Source organism: Canis aureus, chromosome 29 (genome assembly GCF_053574225.1).
Source record: "Canis aureus isolate CA01 chromosome 29, VMU_Caureus_v.1.0, whole genome shotgun sequence".
NCBI lineage: Eukaryota > Metazoa > Chordata > Mammalia > Carnivora > Canidae > Canis > Canis aureus.
Window position 1 is genome coordinate 40,326,558 of NC_135639.1, and position 18,107 is coordinate 40,344,664.

Here is an 18,107-nt window from a genome sequence, read left to right on the forward strand (position 1 = left end):
CTAAATGTGAGACAAGATTCCATCAAAATCCTAGAGAAGAACACAGGCAACACCCTTTTTGAACTCGGCCACAGTAACTTCTTGCAAGATACATCCACGAAGGCAAAAGAAACAAAAGCAAAAATGAACTATTGGGACTTCATCAAGATAAGAAGCTTTTGCACAGCAAAGGATACAGTCAACAAAACTCAAAGACAACCTACAGAATGGGAGAAGATATTTGCAAATGACATATCAGATAAAGGGCTAGTTTCCAAGATCTATAAAGAACTTCTTAAACTCAACACCAAAGAAACAAACAATCCAATCATGAAATGGGCAAAAGACCTGAACAGAAATCTCACAGAAGAAGACATAGACATGGCCAACATGCACATGAGAAAATGCTCTGCATCACTTGCCATCAGGGAAATACAAATCAAAACCACAATGAGATACCACCTCACACCAGTGAGAATGGGAAAAATTAACAAGGCAGGAAACAACAAATGTTGGAGAGGATGTGGAGAAAAGGGAACCCTCTTACACTGTTGGTGGGAATGTGAACTGGTGCAGCCACTGTGGAAAACTGTGTGGAGGTTCCTCAAACAGTTAAAAATATACCTGCCCTACGACCCAGCAATTGCACTGTTGGGGATTTACCCCAAAGATACAAATGCAATGAAACGCTGGGACACCTGCACCCCGATGTTTCTAGCAGCAATGGCCACGATAGCCAAACTGTGGAAGGAGCCTCGGTGTCCAACGAAAGATGAATGGATAAAGAAGATGTGGTTTATGTATACAATGGAATATTACTCAGCTATTAGAAATGACAAATACCCACCATTTGCTTCGACGTGGATGGACCTGGAGGGTATTATGCTGAGTGAAAGAAGTCAGTCGGAGAAGGACAAACAGTGTATGTTCTCATTCATTTGGGGAATATAAATAATAGTGAAAGGGAAAATAAGGGAAGGGAGAAGAAATGTGTGGGAAATATCAGAAAGGGAGACAGAACATAAAGACTGCTAACTCTGGGAAACGAACTAGGGGTGGTAGAAGGGGAGGAGGGCGGGGGGTGGGAGTGAATGGGTGACGGGCACTGGGTGTTATTCTGTATGTTAGTAAATTGAACACCAATAAAAAAAAAAAATGAAAAAAAAAAAAAAAAAAACATTTCTTGTAGATCTTCTGTCCATGGTATTGGACATACTAGGCTCCATATAGCCCCTTCCTCCAAGCCTGCTCTTCTTCTAGTGGTCCCTTGCTCTGTGATTCTTAGGAGACCCCCATGATTTCTCCCTTCCTTCAGTGTTACTTGCCACTTTTGAGATGAAGTACAAACACTTGGGTCTGAAATGAGGGGACCTCTAAGAGCTTTGTGTCTGTCTGTCTCTCTAGCCACATCTCACTTCCCAGACGCAGCTGGTCTTCTAGGTCCCCCAAAGCTACCCATGAAACTTGAAAGTCCTGTGTCCTTTAGCCTCTCTGCTTTGACACACATCGTTCCCTTGACTGAAATAAGCCACTCACTGTCTTCTTTCAGCACTCTCCCAGTGTCCTTTCAGGTTCAGTTCAAGGGCTGGCTACCTTTATGTGAATGTTTCCAGTATGACTAGGAAGAGGAAGTGGACATGGCCTCCATTGTGGTCAGTGATATAGACAACACATTTATTTCTTTATTCCTCCTTTCCTCCAGAGTCCCTAGCATAAAGCTCACAGTCACTCCTAAAATCATGGAATGATCCCAGTTTATCATGGTCACCAGTGAGGTTGGTTTGGAGAAGCTATTTCTATCTAGATCTACTGTCAGGCTTACAGCTTCACATTCCCTCCCTTTAGGGAACACCCAGTGCACCTCACATCTCTTTCCCAGCTGTGCAGGTCTCATGGCAGTTCCACCATCGGCTAGCTCATGGCTTTTCCTTCTGCTTAGATGGACATATCCTCTGTAACTATGATCCCTTCTTTCATACCCTCCCCCCAACCCCATGAGTCAGAGCTGAAGCCCTTTTTTATCCAGAGTCCACTCTTTGTTCACCCTCTCTCCGTGATAATTCAAGTGTGTAACTGATTGGATTCTGTGGTAAAGTGCTTGTGAGCAGTATGGAAGAGATCTCAAAAATGACTCGTATAAATCCAGACAGAAGGAACAACCCAGAAATCTGCCGAACACCTTAGAAGAGGGTGTTTACTTTTCCTTGGTGCTTTTAGTTTAGGGTTATATTTGCTGTACACAAAATCAAGCTGAGTCCTGAACCATGCCATACTCTCATGTCAGACCCAGATTTTAGCAGACAACTGCATATTGAAAGAAGAAAGAAGACCTCCACTCACCAGCCCACTATGTCATAGCAGAACACAGTTATTTTGAAGGAGTTCAGATTTCTAAGATTCTTTGGGTGGTGCCTGATGGAGTCCAGATTAGTTGAGTAGGGCTTCTATGTCACCCATTGTCCACAGGGACCTGGATCAACTTTAGAATAGTCTGAACCCTCATCCAGAAACTCCAGACAGGGATTTTTACAAGAGGTAACTAAAAAACTAATAATTGACTTTATTATTTTTCTAATTCAGAACACAGACCTGATAGAGCCAAGGGATGGGCAAATAAGTCAATAGAGGATTTTCAAATGATCTTAAGCTTGTGAACAAGTGGGTAGATGGCAGGGTGAAGGTCTTTGCTACTGCAATCCAGAGCAAGCCGAAATAGAGTCTCCTCTGGGTCACCGGCTGTTTCTCCCTTGGGGAGTGGCTGTATTTTCCCATTCCTGTGCCATGCAGCAAAGGTCTTACCAAGATGGTCTAGTAGATTATTTGGGAAACTGAAAAGTACTGAGAGAGCACACAGTTGAAAACAAAACAGCGTCATATATCATTAGAAGCACAAGAAAAACACTTTCCAGCCCTGAATCTCCAGCAAGCACCAGGGAAAGCTGAGCAGAGGGTGGGCACTTAGGTCTAATCCTGGGCTGAATGTCCACTCAGTCCTGTAGGGAGAGACTGGATACTTAGAAAGGATACAATGATCACAGCAGGAGTTGGTTCCTTCAAGTGTGGCCACCATGTGTTAAGGTGTCCCTTCTGCTTTCCACCAACCAGAAGAGCAAACTGCAAGCACAGAGTGTGAGGTGAGATCACGCAGACACCGAACAGGCCTGCCACCTCCTGAGCTCCTTGTCCACATGCTGGACAGTCCTGCTGACAGGCTATTTTATATACATCACTCTCATCTGGAAAATGAAGTTCAGAGAGGTTACATTGCCCAAGGACCCACACTGTTATCTAGGATCAGGTGCTGGTTGGCTTTAAGAACCAATGCTCTTCTTCTGCACAAATCCAACGTCCCATGTCAGACACTCAGGAGCCCACAGAACCCTGGGTGGGACTGTGGTCCTCTTTGAGCCTGAACTCACTAATCTGAGAAATGAAGCCTGGGACCTCACAGAGATGGGGTATGAGGCTTAGCTGGTTACACATGCAAAGTGATTTCCAAGCTCTGGTCTGGAAGTCTTCTAGGAATGTTTGTGTTGTAGGATCCAGACTGACACGGGTTCTTGTCCTTGTCTTCAGACCTAGAGACCTTGCAGCCAGCTCACTACAGACTCCTCAGGTCCTCTTAGCAGCCTGGCTGCTCCCTCCAGCCTGGCTACCTTGATGGTCCACCAAGTCATGGCAGGGGCCCACCCTACGGCATGGTCTCCCAGTGAGAAGAGCCCTATAGGGACCAGGGACCCCAGGAAGTACCTGGGATTTGGAGACTCCACAAAAGCTTGCACCCACTGGTCTGGGCTGCAGGGATGGATGGTCCCTCTGGGACAGGCCCGGTGGCTCAGCACCAGGGGGCACCACCACCTCTCTCTCCATGCCTTCCCCAAGCCTCCTCTGCTCTTAGAGGGGAAGAGATGGGGACCCTGTTCTCTTGCTTCTGCAGGGACCCACTCCCAAGCAGGACTCCCCTTTTCCCCCCGACAGACACAGAGAATATAGCTAATATATACTGTTCTCGAGCTAGAGACCCCGGACCAACACATTAGTGAGACTCAGTCTCCAAGTTAAGAACCATGGCAAAGAGACTGGTATCGGCTCACAGTGACGTGCGTTGAGTGGCTTGGTCACTCCTCCCGCCCTCTGTGTAGGCTTCCTTACCTGTAAACCATGATCCTAATGAAGGCTGCCATTCATGGGCCAGGGGCCAGGGGCTGTGCCCTACCTGGAGCTGTCTCATTTGGTCTTAAACACCCCACAATGGATGTTTCTTTCCCCCCATTGTACAGATGGAGGAAACGGAAGCACATGGAAGTTAAGGAACTGTCCCAGAGTGTTACAGCGCCGGGACTCAGTAACACGGAGCAAAGTACTTCTCCCAGGCTGTGGCTAAGGGGACCCTAGTGTCCACGCGCTCCCAGCTCGCCTGTGTGAGCCCTCTCAGTTTTCCAAGCTTTTCCAGCTCATCCCTGACATCCCTCCACACCCGGTTCAGGGCAGCAGAGCGGGGCTTTTTCTCCTCTGGCTGCTCCTTGGCTCACAAAGGTCGCCGTGGAGGGCTGGCGGGGGCCGCTGGGCAGCAGGTTAGCCCCAGGCCCCGCAGCCACTGGGTTTGGTGCCCACCGGCCCCGAGGCCCAAACTCCAAGCAGCCTTCCCCTGGGCAGTGACCTCGGGCGCAGAGCGACCGCGAAGCCCACTGCGGCTGTGCATTCCCCGGGGCCCGCGAACCGGTCTCAGAACCTCAGTCTTCCCGCCTGTGAAACGGGGACGTTGACAAGGAGCCGCCCGCAGGCGGCCGGGAGGGCACCTCGCGGCCCCCGGGCACGCGCGCGGCACCAGGCAGCCCCGGGCCAGCGCGGGCGGGGCGGGGGCGGGGCGGGGGCGGGGCGGGGGCCGGGGCCGGGCGGGGGCGGGGGCCGGGGCCGGGGCCGGGCCGGGCGGGGGCGGGGGCCGGGCGAGTGCGGGCGTCACAGCGCGGGGCGGCGGCGGGGAGATGCGGCTCGTGGCGCTGGCGGCGGCCGTGCTGCTGGCGCGGGCTCCGGCCCCGGGTAAGCGCGGCGAGGCCGGGCGCGCGGGTGGGGCAGGGGCGGCCCGCGCCGGGGAGGCCGCGCCTGGGGGCCGGGGCCGGGGCCGGGGGACTCCGCGGACCCTCGGCACAGCTGCGGCGCCCCGGGGCCGGGCCTTGGGGCGGGGTGGAAGCGGGCTGCGCCGGCCTTGTGGCTGCTTCGTGTCCTTGCGGGTGGCCGGGCCGGCTTCTCCCCTCGCCTGCCGTCCTCTCCCGTCCTGTCCCGTCCTCTCCCGTCCTCTCCCGTCCTCTCCCGTCCTGTCCCGTCCTCTCCCGTCCTGTCCCGTCCTGTCCCGTCCTCTCCCGTCCTCGCGGGTCGTCGGCCGGGCGGGAGGGGCCGGGCCTGGCCTGCGGCCGAGCCTTGGGACCGCGTCCGCCTGGACCGCCGGCTCTCTGCTCCCGAGCCGCGTCTCCCTCGGCCCCCGGGAGCCCCGCCCGCCCGCCCAGAGCTGAGAAGCCCCTGCTCCTAGAGTAATAGTCGATACCGACTACCTCAGTGGCTCTTCCACTCCTTGGGTGCCTCGCACGGTGCTACACATGGTCTCCCCTAATCACAACAAGGCTGCCCTCGCGACAAGAGCAAAACGTGTGCGTCCGGGTGCCGTGCAAACATGAACTCGCCGGTACCCTCTGGACGCCGTGTTGTGAGTATCCCATTTTAGAAATGAGAAAACTGGGGCTCAGGCCCTGGAATCGACTTGCCTTAAATCACAAGGCTTGTACGTTGTGGAGGAGGGATTTGAACCCAGAGAGCCTGGCTCCAGATTGTGCTGCTCCCATCTAAGTTGCGTCTTGTAAATAAGGAAGCTGATGCTCACAGTGAAGTGATTTGCCAGGGGTGACCCAGCTACCAAGTGGTGGAGCTGCCATCTGAACCAGTGTAGATCAGAGGCCGAGGAGGAGGAACTTGGATCACAAAGCAGGAAGAAGTTCACCCTCTGTCCCCTGGCTACCAGTGCAGCAGGGTTTCTGGTGAATCTGAAATCGGTGCTGTGAGAAATGCTTTGGTCATACCTTTCAATGTCTTGGCTGCCAGTGACTGGAGGTTTGGACAGGACAGCTCTGGTGGCTTGCGTGGAGTAGCCAGCCGCCAACAGGATGCAAAGGGGCACAGGGGTCCTCATCCCCTCCCAGGCTCCCAGACCACCTCCTAATCACAGCTGCTATCAATGAGGGCACCCCCAGAGAGTGACTTTGGGGGGGGGGAGAGGGGGGTGTCAAGGAATTCTTATATTTTCAGGAGACTCCTGGAGGCTTGACAGCTGCAATTCAGGCTCCTTTACAGTCTACCCTGGCTGTGCCCAAGGCCATGCTGTGGGTAATCCTGACAGCCCTGCTTGTGTGGCACTCACCCTGTGCCACTGTCTGCTGAGTGCTTCACCCATGACGCCTCACCACAGTCCCCCAGGGCAGGCCTAGCCTAGCTGCTTTTTAATGTAGGTCTGCTGCACTTTCCTACGTCTTGATTTGGGGGCAGTGTGGGACCTTAGCGGTTACCTGGTCCAGCCCCTCACTTTACAGGAAAGGAAACCGAGGGACAAAATATTTACTAAAAGCTAAACCATGGTCCAGCGTGGTGATTGAGAGTTGCTTTTGAAGCCAGAAGGCTTGTGTTCAGATTCCAGCTCTGCCATGTTCTGTGTAAGCTTGAGCTGTGGGCTCAGCCTCTCTGTGTGGCAGCCCTCTTCTCTGTAAAATGAGGATAAACATAGTATGAGGGTCAGTTGGGAAAATAAACCTAAGGTACTTAGAATAATGCTTGGCATAGAGTCCACCCCCAGCCAGTGCTAGCCTTTATCATTGGTCAGGGTCCTGTGTTTGTCCTGGCTGAGAGCTACTTCAGGTGACAGGCTTTTAACATGAATGCAGCACCCCAGAGGCTGGGTCTGGTAGCTCCTCTGTGTGGTGCTTGATAAATATGGGCTCCTAGTGCCACAGGTGTATAAATAACACAATTGCATTTTGTTCAGAGATATATGTCAGGAATTCAGACTATCTTTTTGATATGAATGATTTTGCTGCTGATTGGCACCCACAATTTGAATTCTTTTTTTTTTTTTTTTAATTTTTATTTATTTACGATAGTCACACAGAGAGAGGCAGAGACATAGGCAGAGGGAGAAGCAGGCTCCATGCACCGAGAGCCCGATGTGGGATTCGATCCCGGGTCTCCAGGATCGCGCCCTGGGCCAAAGGCAGGCGCTAAACCGCTGCGCCACCCTTGGATCCCTGAATTCTTTATAAACGCAGAAACTTCTGGCTGGGTGGCACCCAGGAGGAAAGAGACCCTAGGGAAGTGACCAGGAGCAGAGGCTGAATTGGAGTTAATGACATAAAATTCAGGACAGCAACGAGGATTGATCTGAGTGGGAGCAGTTTCTTCAGGACAGAGAAGGAGCATGGGGCACAGAACCACTAGCACACTGGTGGCAGCCATATGCACCTCTGCGTCCCAGGCAAGGTGGACACCTTGTTGTTAGAAGTCCCACATTCCCCTGCAACTGGAAAGTGCCCTCCCCCATTTCAGGGTGAGTGCTAGAGAGAGGCAGAGGCTCCGTACTAGATGAGTAGGTTGTACACTCTTGGGTAACAGGGATTTTCTTTGAAGCTGTATTCAGAGCTGTGTTAGTCCTTCTCATGACAGTATCCAAATGGGAGCAAGAGGGTTAGACCCCATAAGTCCTAGCCATGAGAATTTAATGTTCACCTATAGGCAGAACAGCCACATAATTTGTGGGATCTGGTACAAAATAAAAAAGGGAGCTCCTTGATTCAAAAATTTCAAGAGAGTGACAGCAGAGATTGAGCCAAGTGGCAGGCTCCTCCAAGTACGTGTAGGGCCCTGGATGACTGCGGATCATACACCCAAGAAGCCCACCCTGCTCACGGGTCAGCATATGTGTCACTTTCTGTTGGCCTCCTCCGCTGCCCAGCTTTCAGACCTTACACACAAGCGTCAGCATTTGAAAGCTGTTTCCTCCTTGGAGCCTACGCTCACCTTGCCAGGCATCATCTTCCAACTTTTTAGATGAGGAAACTGAGGCTCTCAGAACCTCACACTTAATAGCACCAGGTTTCTAGCCCTGCTCTATTGAACACCATCCCCCTGGCCCTCTGCCCAGCCCCACCAAGCCACTGGGAAGGCCTGGACCATAGGGGGCCATGTGCTTGTTGAAAGAATAGGATTCCTTGCTGCCTGAATCCTGTTTACTCTATTTGGTTCAGTGTCTTCCCTGCCTATGTTGTCATATTCCTCTTTTAAGAGTTATCCTTGGGGGAGTCCTTGTTGGGGTGGAAAGTCCCCTCCTGCTGGTAGGCCTGGTGGCTTTCTGGACCACTGAGTGGTACACTTCACCAGAGGACGTTGTACGTTCTCTGTCCAGCCCGTACCAGCTTCCTCGTGCCTCAGGCTCTTTGCGCAGGTGGCACCCCTCTCTCTCTCAGGGAGGACATTCTTTGCCACTCTCCTGAATTTTAACTTCAACTCAGCCTTTAGCTTATGGTCACTTCCCCAGAGTTTCCTTCTTCCCTGATCCCACAGGCTAGATCAGGATTTTGCCCGGAATTTTTTAAAAGCCTTGCACCTTTTTTCTGCTGCATGTGACACTGATGGTTGTCACTCCTGTGTCCTTATCCCCCACCATGACTGGCCACCTGGCCCACTGGCCTCTCAGCTCCATGAAGTTAGGAATGCTGTCTTCTTCGTGTAGTGCCTGGCACTTAGCTATTCCTCAGCAAGCATTTGTTGAGTGATTGAGTGGACAAAGCATAGGCTGGGATGTAAGCTGGAGGACATAGGAACTCTGAGTGCAGGGGGGCCTGGGCTGGGGGGCTGGGGAGTCTACCTCCCACCTCCATTCCCTGCAGAGCTCGGTCACAAAGCAAGAAGTTCAGTTCTTCTCTGGGCATGAATGACTCTTTGACAATTCTCCCTCCTAGGCCAGGAGAGGGGAGACTGCCCTGTCTGGAGGGTGACACCCATCCTCCCCTGTCTTTAGCTGGCTTGGCTCGTGTTTGCTTGGCTTCCCCTTTGTGCTTCAGGGTGGGTACGTACTCTGTCATTTAGACAGACCCGGAGGGAAAGGTCTGGACTCCTCCGGGCACTGCCTTCTGGTCAACCTGACTCCATACATTGGTGTTGTCCTTACTTCCCCCATCCTGATTCCCACTGCTCTTATCTCTGCTGAGCCATCGGGGGCCTGCTAACTGTGGGGAGGCAGATGCTGCATGATTTTTCTTTTCTAGTACTTATCTAAATATCCAGCTCAGCTGACATCTAGTAGGCATGGGAACCTCTGCCTGCATCCTTTCGCCTCCCTCCCCATGCATGAATGGGAACTATGCTTGCTGGGTTTAAACTCACCATCTCCAGGGTCAAGGAAAGGGTGCTGCTGGGAACATCTGACTTTCAGGGAAGTCTCATTGCAGGCCTGGGGACCCCTGAGGGCCTGTGTTCTCTGGCAAAGCTTTAGACCCCAAGGGGCCTTTGGCCATGAGTTTCAGTCATCCTCCACCAGTATCTTTGAGTTGAAAGTGGGTGTAAATATCTAGACAGGAATCCCTGGGTGGCACAGCGGTTTGGTGCCTGCCTTTGGCCCAGGGCGCGATCCTGGAGACCCGGGATCGAGTCCCGCGTCGGGCTCCCGGTGCATGGAGCCTGCTTCTCCCTCTCCCTCTGCCTGTGTCTCTGCCTCTCTCTCTCTCTCTGTGTGACTGTCATAAATAAATAAATAAATAAAATTAAAAAAAAAAATATCTAGACAGGTGGAGTGCCCAAACAAGCCTTCCTGTGAACCTACAAGCCTTCAAGGTTATATTGACTTGCTAGGATTGTCATCACAAATTTCCATAGACTGGGGGCTTATACCACAAACATTTCTTTCTCACAGTCCTGGAGGTGTTGGGATCAAGGTGTTGGGAGGATTGTTTTCTTCTGAGGGACCCCGTTTGGCTGGCAGATGGCCACCTTCCCCCTGTGTCCTCACATGGGCTTCCCTCCTTGAGGGCACATGTCTGTGCCCCATGTTCCTCTTATCAGGACTCCAGACGTGTTGGATCAAGGTGCTCTCTAATAGCTTCCTTTGAACTTAATCACCTCTGTAAAGGTCCTATCTCGAAATACAGTCAGATTCTGAGGAGTGGGGACTCGGGCTTCCAACACAGGAATTCAGGGGGACAATTCAGCCCATAACAAGGGTCTTTGCACTTTGGTGGGAGAAGCATGCGCCGACCCTCTGTAAGAGAATATAGGGCTAAATGAAGGCAGAGAGGCGCACCAGTAAAGAGAAAAGGAGGGGTCATTTTAGGCAGATGGCTCAGTCCATTGGCTTTCACAGGGGCTGCCAACTCCTGGTCTGAACTGCAGAAGTAGAAGGGTTACTAGTTTGCCTCCAGGATGGAATCTGGCCTCCCATGGAGACTGAGCACTTGGCACATTCTCCTGGTTTTAGACACTATAAATAATCCCTCCTTCACACGACGTTAATAGGAGGAGACTGGAGTGTGGGGTCTGGGCTCTCTCATCCCACCCATATTGTTTCAATTTCCTGCCTTTCCCGGTTCTCCCCTCGACTCCACTGGGGGATCCTTGGGGGCAGGGAGAGCTGGGCTTCAACTCTGGATGCCAGCTGCCGCTCTCTGCTGCTCTCTGCCTGTCAGTGCCCGGGCAGCTGTTGAAGTGGGTCAGCCTGGTGCCCTGTGTGTGTGGCCCATGGGGGCTGCAGACAGGGCCTTAGCAGTGGGGGGTGGACTTGGACTAATTGAATATGGTGAACGGGTAAGGTGTAGGGCAGATGGGCAAGATGGGAGACAGTGGGGGGTGGGGGCGGGTCTTCCTCTTCTGTCCTACATGAGCCATTTCTGTCACAGTGAGATTATTCCCAGAGATTGTGCACTTTCCCTTGGCTGCTAATGCTCTTCCTCCCCCGAGTATCTCCCTAGAATGGGTTTGTCCTCTGTGGCTGCAGGCATAGACGATCTTATTCTTTTCCATGAGGAGAGTCCAGCCCCAGCACCAACCTCTTTCTTGTGAATTTACACCCATCTGTTTTTTAAGGTAACAAAAGATTCTCATGATGTGGTAAAAGTGAGGTGGCCCCCCCAAAATGTCTGTGTCCTAATTCCTGGAACCTGTGAATGATCCCTTGTGTGGCAGAAGGTCCTCTATGGATGTGATTAAGTTGGGTAAAGGATCTTGGAGTGTCCTGGAGTATTCAGGTGGGTCTGGCCTCTGAAAGATGAGAAAGTAAATTAGAGGAAAGTAACCTGTAAGTCATATCTCTGAAATTATTTAGTTTATTAACTCAAAAGTGGAAGCCATATGAGAGGATGAACTTCTTGCCTGGATTTTTACAGTGAAGAGTGTTTCCCACCCCAACAGACACAGCGCCTCACCTTGTTGGCTTGCTGTCTCTTCACAGTGGAGGGTTCAAATCTTTCTTGATCTCTTTTTCATCCTTCCTCCTTGCCTACCTGCAACACTGGCCAGAGTTCAGAGCTTTTGGTGACCCTCACATCAGGACCCAAGCCCCTTCATCATGTGACCAGAGGTGACATTTGGGGTTGAAAACTGGCTTGAGATGACCCCAGGGACCCCTGCCTGTGCAGGGCAGGCAGGGGACGGTGCTTGCTGCTGGGCAGTTGGCAGGGCAGGGTGAGGACGTGGGACCTGGTGTGAAGATAGCCCTGCTGTCAGGTTCCGGGTGTCCTGTGTGAAACATCCTTTCTGGGCTCTGCCTGCCAGCTGGTGACTCCACCGGTGGACTCTGGGGCAGGATGGCCACACTGCTCAGTCGCTGGAGTCACCATGTATTGGGTCTCCACGGAGGAAGGGCTCTGTGTGAGGTCTACTGGTCTGGCTGGTCCAGGTGGATGTTGGGGTGGCTCCCTCCAAGGTCAGCTTGGAGATACAATGGCAGTTCAGGAGGGGCAGCTGATGGGGTGGATCTAACTAAGAAAACAAAGTACAGGAAGTAGTAGACCAGGTCTGGGATTTTGGAGCATCTTTTGGGTTATGGGTGGTGGTGGCTGGGGGAGGAACCCTGTTCCTGGGTTCCTTCATTCTTTATCCCTGCACTGTAGCTCTGAGACCATGGATCGGGAGCCCACAAAAGACTTAGAGCAAGGAACTGAGAAACCTCTGTTGTTCCAGCAACTTGGTACTAACTAGTTCAGTGCCTGTCTGACCAGCATTGATACTGTGCCAGCTGAAATAGCTGAGACAGGGCGAGGGGCTTGGAAGAGCAACTCCCGGACCCACAGCATTGCTGACTCAGGCAGGTGATGAAAGTGATCAGAGTGTATCCTGAGAGGCAGCTGGTGGATGGGATGTGGGTTGGAGATTTTTAAGAGGTATCCCAAATCCAAACCTTTATGTGAAATTGTCTGAATTTTAAGAGTCAGCAACTAATCAAAAATTTTTTTTAATGATGTCTGGGCCAGGTGGTCAGTGGCATCTCATGTCAATGAGACTGTCTCATGGCTGAGGACATCGGAGCCCACGGAAACCCCCTATCTCTGCCATGCTCCAGAAGGAGTCCTCCTGTTCACCACAAAGGCACAGAGTGAGCGTGGAGGGTATCAGGTGGCAATATAGATGGCTCCTGGAGAAAAGACGCACTGTGTGTCCTGCTGGGGAAAGGCAGCTCATTTGCTTCCTTCCTTTTCCCTCTGCAGAGGTGTGTGGGGCCCTCAATGTCACCGTGTCCCCAGGGCCTGTGGTTGACTACCTGGAGGGGGAGAATGCCACTCTTCTTTGCCATGTCTCCCAGAAGAGACGGAAGGACAGCTTGCTGGCTGTGCGCTGGTTCTTCGCAAGCCCCAACTCCCAGGAGGCCTTGATGGTTAAGATGACCAAGCTCCGGGTGGTGCAGTATTATGGGAATTACAGCCGCAGTGCCTTCCGACAGAGGCTGTGCCTCCTCGAGGAGAGGCAGGGAGCACTCTACACACTCTCTGTTTTGACCCTCCAGCCAACAGATCAAGGGCATTACGTCTGTAAAGTCCAGGAAATCAGCAAGTACAGGAATAAGTGGACTGCCTGGTCCAATGGATCGTCAGCGACAGAAATGAGAGGTAAGGGCATTTCTGCAATTTGGGGAGAGAAGGGGGGACAGATGAGTGGTCCTCCCTCTAATTGGTGACATAGGGGCCTCCAGATGGCTCTGCTGGGCTTGAATGCATCTTCATGGCCTCTGTGGGCCACAGCCATGTGAACCAGGCTGCGAGCATGAGGCTAGATCTTGGACACTGGGGCTAATACAGAAGTAAGAGAGGAAGGAGCAAGTGTCTGGCCCCATCCTGCCCAACTTGGCCCTGGGTGAAACCTTCATGTCTCAAAGACTGGACTGGCTGTGTGTGTGCTTAGCCGTGGTGGTTTTGGCTGGGGGATGCTGGGCATCCACGGGAGGAAGCATGCGTCGGGAGGTCCTGATAACAGTTTCCAGGCCTCAGAGCAGGGCAGGCTAGTAGCTCTGATCTGTTGCCCAGAGAAACTGATCCAAGCCTTAGGCAACATCTCACTTGAGAAATTCATCTGAAATCGGGCAGAGGACCAGAGGTAACCCTCCCTTCCTGGTGAAAGATAGGAAGCATGGGCCATGTTCTGAAACATCTTAGCTACCAAGAGCCACATTCAAGAGTTGCTGTTTTTTATCACAAATATTCTACAGTTTTGATAAGACTTGCTATTGTGTGCTATTACATTTTTGATTGCTTTGAACTTGAATTTGGTCTGGTAGAAGATAAAGAGGATCACAAAGTAAAGCTAACGGTCCCACGTGTGAGAAAAGAATCTAATTTTATTACATACATGTAATATAGTATTAAAGGCATTAGTGATGTTGTTTTGATAAGCTTTTTTTGAAGGGATAAAACTCAGTTGTGAAGAGGTGGGTTTTTTTTTTTTTTTTTTGATGGAAGGAGAAAGGGTATTTTTAATATCCTGCATGAGTAAAGGATATGTTAAAGTAGATAATTTATGTAGATAGTGGTCAGTGCAACTTTATTTGCCTTTGGAGTTTGCTCGTTATAATGTTCTTAAGCGCAGAATGATGTATTATCTGAAATGTGCACTTTTTCTCCCAGAGCAAATTCATTTAAGAAAACAAATGACTATTAGTATAAATATATCTTTTGGCCCAGAAAACAGAAAAATGCATCAAATGACCAAGGGCTGAGGAGGGAATCCACTCTGAATATCACTCGGCTCTGAAACATAAAATCGTGTATGTGTCCTTTTTATTTGTATGTCACAGTATATTCTGAAACTGCACACTACATCTCTCGGTTGTGAGGACTCTGTGCCAATTAGAACAGATGAAAAGGTTCCCTGCATTCAAATGCAGTCATCTAGTGTACTGTTTAATGTGAATCTACTTTCATTGGGTGAAGCTGAGTTCCTTCTAGAATGTTTATTTAGGTACTTGCTCCTTGGGGAACCTGAAGTGGTTCATAAGATTTCACTGGAACCATGGACTCTCCTCTCCCGACCTCCCCTCTCCTCCCCCCACCTCCCTTCCTGCCTCCTCTTCCCCCTCTCTTCTCTTAACCTCCTTTCTCTTCTTCCTCTCCTTTTCCTTCCATTGCTTGGTTTTCCCGTTTCTGATTCTTCCCCTCCACCCTCCCCTTCCCTTCACTTACTCTTTTCTTCTTCCTTTTACCACTATCTCTATCTGTCTGTCTGATGCTCACTCCATACATGCTCTGGAAGTGGTTGTAATCTCACAACAGATCTGGGCCTCCCTGGCTGCATCTGCTCTGCCTCAGAGCCTCCTGCTCCTCACACTGGCTCAGCCTCTGAGCAGGGCTGTGGTTTTCTGACGAGATGATTGGAAACCTTAGGAAGTGATGACCATGCCTTCTAGAACATTCTATGTAGGCTTCAAGGGAGACTACACTAGGAGGGTTAAGAAAAGGTAACTCCAAATAAATGCCCTGAAAGCAGACTGGCTTGTTTAGCTTAGAACAGGTCTGCCCCAGGCTGGGGGGGCGGGGGGGGGGCGGGGGGGGGTGGAGCATGCAGCAGCTTGGCTCACTGTCCTTCCTGGGCAAGGAGGGGAACAGGCTTGAGGCTCCAGCCTCCTGGGATGCCTTTCCCCAGGCCCTTTCCCTTGCTCATTTCCAGGGGCTTTGTTTTCCTAAATCTTCACTTCATGTTCATAATTGTTATATGGAAAACCAGAGGGATCCCTGGGTGGCGCAGCGGTTTGGCGCCTGCCTTTGGCCCAGGGCGTGATCCTGGAGACCCGGGATCGAATCCCACATCGGGCTCCCAGTGCATGGAGCCTGCTTCTCCCTCTGCCTGTGTCTCTGCCTCTCTCTCTCTCTCTCTCTCTGTGACTATCATAAATAAAATAATCAAAAAAAAAAAAAAACTTAAAAAAAAAAAAAAAAAAAAAAAGAAAACCAGAACAGAAACAAACACAATGGAACGTTCTATGGGCAAATACTTTTGGGTTATAACACTGATTAGCAATTCTCAGAAGTGAGAATTTTGGAGTGAGTGCCTTTTCTTCTCTGGGCCCCAGAGCCCTTCTTTTCTAAGGTACTTACTTTGTTCTTCTTCCTGGAGGCTTCTCAAGCCTTAACAGAGGAGAGGGGAAATTTTCTCGGGATTGTTTTTAACACTTCGCCCATCCTCTGCCCTTGACCGTGGATGGTCTTGCACTCTCCTTGCATTGTTCTTTTTTTTTTTTTTTTTTAAAGATTTTTATTTATTTATTCATGATAGTCACAGAGAGAGAGAGAGAGAGAGAGAGAGGCAGAGACACAGGCAGAGGGAGAAGCAGGCTCCATGCACCGGGAGCCCGACGTGGGATTCGATCCCAGGTCTCCAGGATCGCGCCCTGGGCCAAAGGCAGGCGCCAAACCGCTGCGCCACCCAGGGATCCCTCCTTGCATTGTTCTTAATGTGAGATGAAATTGCTGGTCTTCCACTGTGAACTCCCAAAAAGAAAGGTTGACACATGGTGTCTTCTCATCTCACTGCTGCAAAAGGAAGTTGACTCGCGCTGTATACTGATGGGGTGGTTGCTGGCACAGAGCAAGTGTCACAGCAGTTTAGCCTGGTCTCGCCATGTTGGCTGTTTTCTATTGCAAAAATAATAGTTTGAGTAGAGACTATGTGAAGAAATACGGAAGGGATTTAAAGAAGAAAATAAAATGGCTTGTAATATCTCCACACAGGTATAACTAAACGTTTTAAAGTAGATCCTTCCAATCACTTGTATGCAAATAAAAATTAAAAACCTAATTCCACTCATAACCATAAGTACTATTTTCTGACTGGCTTTTCTCATGTTACTAGAGTGTGCACATCTTCCCATGTTGTCAAATATGCTTCCATCACATAATTTTAATGACAGGCTGGCGTTCCATGGTGTGGACGTATCATAATTTATCTTTTCAGTTACTGTTATTGGACAGTTAGGTTGTTTGAAATTCTTGCCAATAAATCTCCACAAATGTCTCTGCCTTTAGAATAAAGTCCTGCAACTCAGATTGCTGGGTCCAAAGATATATTCAATTTAATGACTGAAATAATTTAGATTGATAGTTTGAGGAGGTGACCTTTAGAATTTATGACTTTATATTCCTACCAGCATTGAAAATGCCCTTTTTCCACGGATTGGTCTATGTAATATAGACTTTCTGGAGATGATGATGAGGAGGAGGAGAAAGAGGAGGAGGACTATGAATGTCTAGTATATGGTTGACTCTCATTAAGTACTTGATGAATGAATGAAAAGCTCTGATAGCATTTCTTGTGATTGATACTTGGAGGTAGGTGAGACTTGGTGGATAATGTCACCTTCTTTGGGAGAAGTCACCCCTCTTTCCCTTGGCCTATTACAATTGTACATTTTATTTGAGGCCCTTATCTATCCTTCTTTCCTGAGGACTTCTTTGCTAGTCCTCAGAGATCTATCCTAACATTCTCAGTTGCACTGCCATCCCGAAAGGTAATCATCATCAATGATGTGGTTTACAACCATCAGGTCCCTCTTCTGTGGGCATTTGGGGACGTATATTCTAACACTACACTTCATGCCTTATGAGTATCATTGGGGATATTATTTATACTTTTCTGTAACTGATATTACATAGCCAGGCAACATCAAATTGCATGCCATCATTCCGCTAGTGATGAGGTCGTATGAAACTTCCAATTTTTCATTAACACAAGTGCTTTAGTGAACATATTTCTACACATTATCAAGTATTTCTGTTGGTTAGATTCCTGGAAAGAGAATTGCTGGGCTTAAGGCTATGTATATTTAAAATTTTAATAGACAATGCTTGTATGCTCTCCAAAAAGATTTTACGAATTTATACTCTGGCCATCATTGCATGATAGTGTCTATTTCCCTGAAGCCTCGTTACCAATGGATATTATTAATCTTTTTCATGATTTATCCCAGTGATAGGAAAAATAATATTTCATTGTTGTGTTAATTTCAATTATTCAATACAATTCAATTTCAATTATTATATAAAATTATTTGTGAGATTGAACATATAGTCATATTTATTGACTGATTAGAAAATCAGTTTCTGTCAGGGCATCTGGGTCAGTCATGGAGCATATGAGTCTTGGTTTTGGCTTAAGTCATGGTCTCTGGATTGTAGGGTCCAGCCCTGTGTTGGACTCTGCACTCAGTATGGAGTCCACTTGGGATTCTCTCTCTCCCTCTCCTTCTGCCCCTCCTGCTTGTGCATGCTCTATCTCTCCTCTAAAAATAAATAAATAAATAAATCTTTAAAAAAATTTGCCTGTACCTAACCTTTGCCTGTTTTTCAATGGGATGCTGTCTTTTTAATATATATATATATATTTTTTTCTGAACATTAATTCTTTTTTTTAATTTTTATTTATTTATGATAGTCAGAGAGAGAGAGAGAAAGAGAGAGAGGCAGAGACACAGGCAGAGGAAGAAGCAGGCTCCATGCACCGGGAGCCCGACGTGGGATTCGATCCCGGGTCTCCAGGATCGCGCCCTGGGCCAAAGGCAGGCGCCAAACCGCTGCGCCACCCAGGGATCCCTGAACATTAATTCTTTACCTGTTATGTAT

General features: G+C 49.6%; 1 protein-coding gene across 10 annotated transcripts in view; it reads left to right on the forward strand.

Annotated features, from left to right (window-relative positions):
- Positions 1-4,928: 4,928 nt before the first annotated feature.
- The window catches only part of VSTM4 (V-set and transmembrane domain containing 4), a 100,613-nt gene continuing 87,434 nt past the window's right edge, over positions 4,929-18,107 (forward strand). For all 10 annotated transcript variants that reach the window (XR_013368299.1, XR_013368300.1, XM_077878616.1 and 7 more), the window contains exons 1-2: positions 4,929-5,019; positions 12,711-13,109. Coding sequence is in view for 8 of the 10 variants with exons in the window: in XM_077878616.1 (XP_077734742.1) it covers positions 4,965-5,019; positions 12,711-13,109 (454 nt within the window). In the remaining 2 variants the exon portion in view is untranslated. The remainder of the gene's footprint in view (positions 5,020-12,710; positions 13,110-18,107) is intronic.